Source organism: Rhinopithecus bieti, unplaced genomic scaffold, assembly GCF_001698545.2.
Source record: "Rhinopithecus bieti isolate Rb0 unplaced genomic scaffold, ASM169854v2 scaffold_32092, whole genome shotgun sequence".
NCBI classification, from domain to species: domain Eukaryota; kingdom Metazoa; phylum Chordata; class Mammalia; order Primates; family Cercopithecidae; genus Rhinopithecus; species Rhinopithecus bieti.
The window spans coordinates 1028828-1037590 of NW_016813944.1; the positions used below are offsets into that span (position 1 = coordinate 1028828).

At 36.4% G+C, this 8763-nt stretch overlaps 1 protein-coding gene across 1 annotated transcript in view; it reads right to left on the minus strand.

Annotated features, from left to right (window-relative positions):
• SCLT1 (sodium channel and clathrin linker 1) overlaps positions 1-8763 on the minus strand; it is a 221063-nt gene that overhangs the window by 164098 nt on the left and 48202 nt on the right. Inside the window, exon 3 of the mRNA XM_017849118.1 lies at positions 506-564. Coding sequence (XP_017704607.1) covers positions 506-564 — 59 coding nt within the window. The remainder of the gene's footprint in view (positions 1-505; positions 565-8763) is intronic.

An 8763-nucleotide genomic window follows, 5' to 3' on the forward strand; every position in this document is an offset into this window, starting at 1 on the left:
GCATATTCTGTTCCATCTAGTTTAATAAATATATAACAAGTGAAATAAATTATACATAAAAATTTTATGTTTAGTCTACTCATGCAATCAAAACTTTTCCCTTTTTTCCAAAACCAGGAGTTTTAAATATTTGCACAATTAATATTTTGGACTGAAAAATTCTTTGTTGTGGAGTGGCTAATCTGTGCATTGAAGGATGTTTAACAGCATCCTTGGCCTCTACCCATTAGATGGCAGCAGCAGCCTCACTTTCCACAGTAGTGACAAGCAAAAATGTTTCTAGACATTGCCAAATATCTCCTGGGGAAACAGGGGTAAAATCATTCCTGTCTGAGAACTAATTTTGTAGGCCCTGTAATACTTGCTTTTTCTTGTCAATTCAAGAACAAAGCATTTAAGTTTAATAACAGCAGACCATGAAACAAACATTCCTGATACTAGAAGAATTACTTTAATAATAATTAAATATAACTAAGAAAATGATATTAGTCTGGTTAATACTTACCTTTGGTCAAACACTAGGGTTTCAAATGTGTCGTCTCCTTCTCCTTGGCAGACAGCTTTCTATAAGAGAATGTGCATCTTAAAATGTGTCCTCACATCATTCTAGCCAAAATTGATAGTGATTTAATATTAAATGCAATTAAATTTACATAAACTTAGAAAATCTATTTGTCATTCATAATGAGAGAAAAAGAAAAAATAATAATAATCTCAATTTATATTGAAAAGCATTTGGTAAATTGAATACCCATGCATAATAAAAACCATTGGCAAATTAGAAATTTGAGGAACTTTTCTTAATTCGATAAAAATATCTGCCAGAAATCTACATCAATTACAATTTAATGGTTGAAAAGCAAGATGCAAGGTTATTATTGTCTACAAACAATTTGGCCATTTACCTAAAAACTCAGTATAATCTACCAATTATTAGAACTAGTAAGAGAATACACTAAAAGTCACCAGACAGAAAATGAACACTTAAAAAAAAATTACTAGCTTTTTCAAATACCAGCAATGATTAGAAAATGTAAAATAAAAAATCCTATTCACTACTATGACAAACAATATCTGGAGAATAAAGCAAACAAAAAATGGTACAGGAGCTTATTGAGAAAATTAGCTTTACTAAAAGATATAAAAGGAAATCTAAACAAACATGGTACTATAGCATTCATCTATGGGTGCAACGGTCAATATTTTGAGTATGTCAGCTCTCTAAAATTCACTACAACTTCATTGCACTCAAAAATGAAGTTCCAATAGAATAATTTATAAAAGTTCCATGAAAGAGTAAGTGTGAAAAATTAGCCAAGATAATCTCACGAAAAAAAAGGAAAAGAAAAAAGAAAGAGAAGAACTTGGCTTACTACATAGCAAAACACCACAATGCTACAGCAATTTAAACAGTATGCTATAGGTACAGTAACAAACTCAACAGTATAACAAACCCAGAAATAGATTTAAGCATTTATAGGTATGTGGTATATAAAATAAGAGGAATTATAATCGAATGGACACAGTACTGCTATCCAACAAATAGTACGGGATAACAAAACAAAATTAGATTCTAGCACATACTAAATGGAAAACACAGATAAAATCCAAATGTTGTTAAAATTTTAACAATTATTTCAAGAAAATGCATTATTGACCTTGAGTTAGACAATGTTTTCTTAACTTCACAAATGCAGAAATTTTTGTCTGTTTTGTTTGCAAATATCTCAAGCAGCGCCTGCCATACTTTTTTGCTCAAATTACATTTGTTAGCTGGAAGACACCAGGAGCAAAACCTATAAATGGAAAGACTGACACATTTTACAACATCCAAATTTAAAACTTCTATACAGCTAAAGACACCATAAGCAAAGTTAAAAGACCTATAGCATTCATAGCATGACCAGAAATTTTGTATCTATGGCATATGGAGAAACATTTAAACACAAGATGTGCGAGGTTTTTCAGTGCTGCCTTTACTATAAAACATAGCTAACAAAATGTCTTTTAACAGAATAAATAAAAATGATACAATAGAATCCCATAAGTAGTTCAAGAAATTAACTAAATTTATATGTATCAAAATAGATATATAATAAAAAACAAAGAAGTTATTTCTAGGGGTGGAGAGAAGAAAATAGGACAGAGAAGGAAGGTGGTCAAAGGGATCACTAAAAGCATCTGTAATATTCTGGCTTTTTGAAGGGAGAAAGTATTTATGATCACATACATAATAAAGAGTAATTTTAAAGCATAACTCAAGCCTCTGAATTCTAAGGTTTCACTTAATTAATTTTTAATATTTTACTCTGTAAATATTTATTTACCTACTATGTGTAAGGGCCCATGGGAGGTACAGTAAATAATACAAAGATGAACAAACAATTCATAGTCCTTATCCACTGAATGGATTGTAGAGTTATAGGAAGAGACAGGCAAATAAGCAAGGAACAATAATAAGAATAAAGACATACCATGAAAGAGGCATTGAATGGTGAGAATGAGTGGATGAAAGGAAGATAATCAATACTGTTTTTATTCAAGTACTATATACATACAGAAGACTGTGCAAATTATAAGTATACAGCTAAATAATTCTCACAAAGTGAATATACTCATGTAACCAAAACACAAATCAAGCAACACAATACAAGTACTCCTCACTTTGCATATTGGTATAAGTGTCTTCATTTTGCACAGTTCTGTGGAAACATCAAATCCAAGTAAGGACAAAGTTCTGATACACACAAGTTTCAGTTAACATGGTACTGCAAAAAGTGAGAACTGTGTATATAACCAACAACCCCTAAACCCCTAAGTCACTACCCCCAGGCTCCATGCGGGACCCAAATCCTGACTTCTAACAGTATGAAATCATTTTGCCTGTTTTTTAAAAAAATATATACAAATATAACCATACAGTATATTTTCTGTTATGTCTGGCTTCTTTTGCTTACCACTGGGTTTGTGAGATTCATTCTTACTGCTGTGGGTAATTTTGGTTAGTTCATTCTTACTGACATATACCATTTCACTTTATAAGTATGCCACAATATATTTACGCTTTCTATTATTATTTATTTATTTATTTTTGAGATGGAGTCTCGCTCTATCACCCAGGCTGAGTTGCAGTGCACGATCTCGGCTCACTGCCAACCTCTGCTCCCAGGCTTCATGCCATTCTCCTTGCCTCAGCCTCCTGAGTAGCTCGGAACTACAGCGTGCCCACACCACGCCTGCGCTCATTTTTTGCTATTTTTCGCTCGCGCGAGGTTTCACCGACTCTAGCCAGGGATCGGTCTTGATCTCCTGACCTCGTTGATCCGCTGCCCTTGGCCCTCCAAAGTACTGGATACAGGCGTGCCGCCACCGTGCCTGCTCTGCTCTTTCTATATTCAATGAGCTATTTGGGTTGTCTCCGTTATTTGGGCTAATGTAGTAAATAGTGGCTGCTCTACAAAACAATTCTTGAAAAGGTCTTGGTTAGGCGCATTTGCTGGGACTGGGTATACCTAACAGGTAAACTGGATGACTCATAAGGTCTGTATCAGTCCAGATCTAGAATAAAATGTCAACAATTTTCTGAAGTATCTTACCAATTTTACTCTCCCATTAGGCAGTGTATTGAGAGTTATTGCCGACAATGCGTTTGTCAACACTTGGAGTTTGGCCGGTGCCCTGTCGCACCTCTAGCCAGTGGATGTCGTAGAATATGCTTCATTTGCGGTTTGAACTCTTCCATCAATTGATAAACAATTGAAGTTGAACACTCCTTTTCTACATTCCACTAGCACTTTTAAACTCTCTTTGTGAAGTGGACTAGTTTCTCTGAGGAGTGGTTCAACTGTTTTGTCTGCGTTGAGTGTCCCTGAAAGAAACATTCTTCAAATATGATCCCTAGAAATTTTGCTGACGATATACCAATATGCCAATCATTCCAAGTGCCTCTCCGCTTATGCGTGTGTGTTACTTTCTTAATGGTGTCTAGAAAAAGACTAAGTTTTCTCTCTTTTGAAGTTAGCCCAGTTTCTCGCTCTCTCTCTTTGGTGATTGCGTGTTATGTCACCACATTTAAGCCAATCGCTGGCGTACTATAGCTCATAACGTCTTCCCTCAGAGTTTTATTCTAAAAAGCTTTACTTTAACATTTAGATATGCAATCCAATGCAGAAAATTTACATCATGAGAGTAGTTTGGGTAGAGATGCAAACTTCATTTTTCTTTATTCTGAGATGAAACAAGTGGTAGGTATGTGCTTCAAGCTATTTCGCCACACAGCTTTATTTCTTTTAACTGGCTTGTTCTGTGGGCCAAATAACCATACATAAGCAAATTACTATAGCTTTAATATGCTAGAATATTAAGACCTGGTAGTATCATCGTTTCCAAGTGTAGTTGTTCTGCAGACTGTCTTAGCTCTTCTTGCCTTTATTCATATGACCAATTTGAAAAACATCGCTATTCTAGGAAGCGCGTATTATGTTTTTGAGAACTTCCCATACTGTTCTCCCCATGGGCCAAACTAAATAGCATACTCTTTGTGAGCGCAACAGTGTGAGTGAGGGTTCCCTTTCCTCGAGCTCCTCACCAGCATCTTATTCGCCGTCTTTAGGAACAAAAGTCATTTTCAAACAGGGGTGAGATTGGGATCTCACTGTGGTTTTTTGATATGCATTTCTCTAATGATGACTAAAGTGTTTAGGCATCTTGTTCTCCGTGATACTTCTTGGCCAGCGTGGCTGTATGTCTTCTTTTAGAGATGCTGCCTATTTCAGTCTCCATCTTATCTCAATTTTTAAAATTGGATCTCCTTCTTTTAACTGCCTGAATTGTTTGAGCTCCTTATAGATTCTGGACATTGATTGGCTCCTCCTTGTGCAGATGAATAGGTGTATGTGCAAATACTTTCTGCACATTTGCTGATGTTCTCTTGTCTCTGTGTGTCGCTACTGTTTCTTTGCAATACAGAGCTTTTAGGACTGATATAATCCCATTTGTCTTATATTTGCCTTTCCTTGCTTATGCTTTGAGTTCTTCTCCATAAAACCTTTACCCAGGAACAAATGTACTGAAACATTTATGTTTTTGTTCCACCGTTTCATAGTGTTGGTGTTACATTTTTCAGTCATTTTGTGTGTGATTTATTGTATTATGGTTAAGAGACAGGGATGACATTTTTTTGGCACCATGGATGCCGAGTTTTCCAGCACTATTTCTTTTTCTTTATTTGCAGATGACAGTTTTTTAAGTTTTCTATTTTTATTTTACTTTAAGTCTGGGACTTACATGTGCAGAATATGCGCGTTTGTTACATAGGTATACACGTGCCATGGTGGCTTGCTGCACCTATCAACCTGTCATCTAGGTTTTAACCCTGCATGCATTAGGTATTTGTCCTAATGCTCTCCTTCCCCTTACATGCCACCCCCAACAGGCCCTGGTGTGTGATGTTCCCCTACTTGTGTCCATGTGTTCTCATTGTTCAACTCCCACTTATGAGTGAAAACATGCAGTGTTTGCCTTTCTGTTCCTGTGTTTGCTGAGGACAATGCTTTCCAGCTTCATTCACATCCCTGCAAAGTACATGAACACATTCTTTTTTATGGCTGCATAGTATTCCCTGGTGTATATGTGCCAGATTTTCTTTATCCAGTCTATCATTCATGGGCATTTGGGTTGGTTCCAAGTCTTTGCTATTGTAAATAGTGCTTCAATAAACATATGTGTGCATGTGATAGTAGAATAATTTATAATGCTTTAGGTATATACACAGTAATGGGATCGCTGGGTCAAATGGAATTTCTGGTTCTATATCCTTGAGGAATCGCCATACTGTCTTCCACAATGGTTGAACTAATTTACACTCCCACCAGCAGTGTAAAAGCATTCCTGTTTATACACAAACTTGCCAGCATCTATTGTTTCCTGACTTTTTAATGATCGCCATTCTAACTGGTGTGAGATGATATTCCATTTGGTTCTGATTTGCATTTCTCTAATGACCATTTTCACAATATTGATCCTTCCTATCGATAAGCATGGAATGTTTTTCCATGTTTGTGTCCTCTCTTATTTCCTTGAGCAGTGGTTTGTAGTTCTCCTTGAAGAGGTTCTTCACATCTCTTGTAAGTTGTATTCCTAGGTATTTTATTCTCTTTATAACAATTGTGAATGGGGGTTCACTCATGATTTGGCTCTCTATTGGTCTGCTATTGGTGTATAGGAATGCTTGGATTTTTGCACACTGATTTTGTATCCTGAGACTTTGCTGACGTTGCTTATCAGCTTAAAGAGATTTTGGCCTGAGACGATGGGGTTTTCTAAATACACAATCACGTCATCTCCAAACAGAGACAATTTGACTTCCTCTTTTCCTAATTGAACACCATTTCTTTCTTTCTCTTGCCTCATTGCCCTGGCCAGAACTTCCAATACTATGTTGAATAGGAGTGGTGAGAGAGGGAATCTTTGTCATGTGCCGGTTTTCAAAGGGAATGCTTCCAGTTTTTGCCCATTTGGTATGATATTGGCTGTGGGTTTGTCATAAATAGCTCCTATTATTTGAAATATGTTCCATCAATACCTAGTTTATTGAGAGTTTTTAGCATGGAGGACTGCTGAATTTTGTCAAAAGCCTTTTTTTGCATCTATTGAGATAATTGTGTGGTTTTTGTCACTGGTTCTGTTTATGTGATAGATTATGTTTATTGATTTGCATATGTTAAACCCACCTTGCATCCCAGGGATGAAGCCGACTTGATCGTGGTAGATAAACTTTTTGATGTGCTGCTGAATTCTGTTTGCCAGTATTTTATTGAGGATTTTCAAATTGATGTTCATCAGGGATATTGGCCTGAAATTTTCTTTTTTTTGTTGTATCTCTGCCAGATTTTGGTATCAGGATGATGCTGGCCTCATAAAATTAGTTAGGGGGGGATACCCACTTTTTCTACTGTTTGAAATAGTTTCAGAAGGAATTGTACCAGCTCTTCTTTGTACCTCTGGTAGAATTCGGCTGTCAATCCATCTGGTCCTGGACTTTTTTTGGTTGGTAAGCTATTATTTACTGCCTCAATTTCAGAACTTGTTATTGGTCTCTTCAGGGATTTGACTTCTTCCTGGATTATTCTTGGGAGGGTGTATGTGTCCAGGAATTTATCCATTTCTTGTAGATTTTCTAGTTTGTGTGTGTGTGTGTGTGTGTGTGTGTGTGTGTAGAGGTGTTTATAGTATTCTCTCAAGGTAGTTTTTTATTTCTGTGGGATTGGTGGTGATATCCCCTTTATCATTTTTTATTGTGTCTATTTGATTTTCTCTCTTTTCTTATTAGTCTGGCTAGCGGTCTATGTATATTGTTGATCTTTTAGAAAACCAGCTCCTAGATTTATTAATTTTTTAAAGGAATTTTCATGTCTCTGGCTCTTTCAGCTCTCCTCTGATCTGATCTTAGTTATTTGTTGTCTTCTGCTAGCTTTTGCATTTGTTTGCTCTTGCTTCTCTAGTTCTTTTAATTGCAATGTTAGGGTGTCAATTTTACATCTTTCTTGCTTTCTCTTGTGGGCATTTGGTGCTATAAATTTTCCTCTACACACTGTTTAAATATGTCCCAGAGATTCTGGTACGTTGTGTCTTTGTTCTTATTAGTTTCAAAGAACATCTTTATTTCTGCCTTCATTTTGTTATTTACCCAGTAGTCCATTCAGGAGCACATTGTTCAGTTTCCATATAGCTGTATGGTTTTGAGTGAGTTTCTTGATCCTGAGTTCCAATTCGATTGCACTGCGTTCTGAGAGACTGTTATGATTTCCACTCTTTTGCATTTGCTGAGGAGTGTTTTCCTTCCAATTTTGTGGTCAATTTTAGAATGAGTGTGATGTGGTGATGGGAATAACATATATTCTGTTGATTTGGGGTGGGGAGTTCTGTAGATGTCTCTTAGGTCTGCTTGGTCCAGAGCTGAGTTCAAGTCCAGGATATCCTTGTTAATTTTCTGTCTTATTCATCAGTCAAACATTGACAGTGGGGTGTTAAAGTATCCCACTATTATTGTGTGGGAGTGTAAGTCTCTTTGTAAGTCTCTAAGAACCTGCTTTATAAATCTGGTTCCTCCTGTAGTGGGTGCATATATATTTAGGATAGTTAGCACTTCTTAATGCATTGATCCCTTTAACATTATGTAATGCCCTTCTTTATCTCTTTTGACCTTTGTTGGTTTAAAGTCTGTTTTATCAGAAACTAGGATTGCAACCCTTGCCTTTTTTTTTTTGCTTTCCATTTGCTTGGTAAATATTCCCCATCTCTTTATTTTGAGCCTGTGTGTGTCTTTGCATGTGAGTGGGTCTCCTAAAGACAGCACATTGATGGGTCTAGACTCCTTATCCAATTTGCCAGTGTGTTTTAATTGGGGCATTTAGCCCATTTACATTTAAAGTTAATATTGGTATGTGTGAATTTGATCCTGTCATCATGATGCTAGCTGGTTATTTTGCCCAATAGTTGATGCAGTTTCTTCATAGTGTCAATGGTCTTTACAATTTGGTGTGTTTTGCAGTGTCTGTTACCAGTTTTCCTTCCCATATTTAGTGCTTCCTTCAGGAGCTGTTCTAAGGTCGGCCTGGTGGCAACAAAATCCCTCAGCATTTGCTTGCCTGTAATGGATTTTATTTCTCCTTCACTTATGAAGCTTAATTTGGCTGGATATAAAATTCTCGGTTGAAAATTCCTTAAGAATGTTGCATATTGGCCCCACTTTCTTCTGGCTTC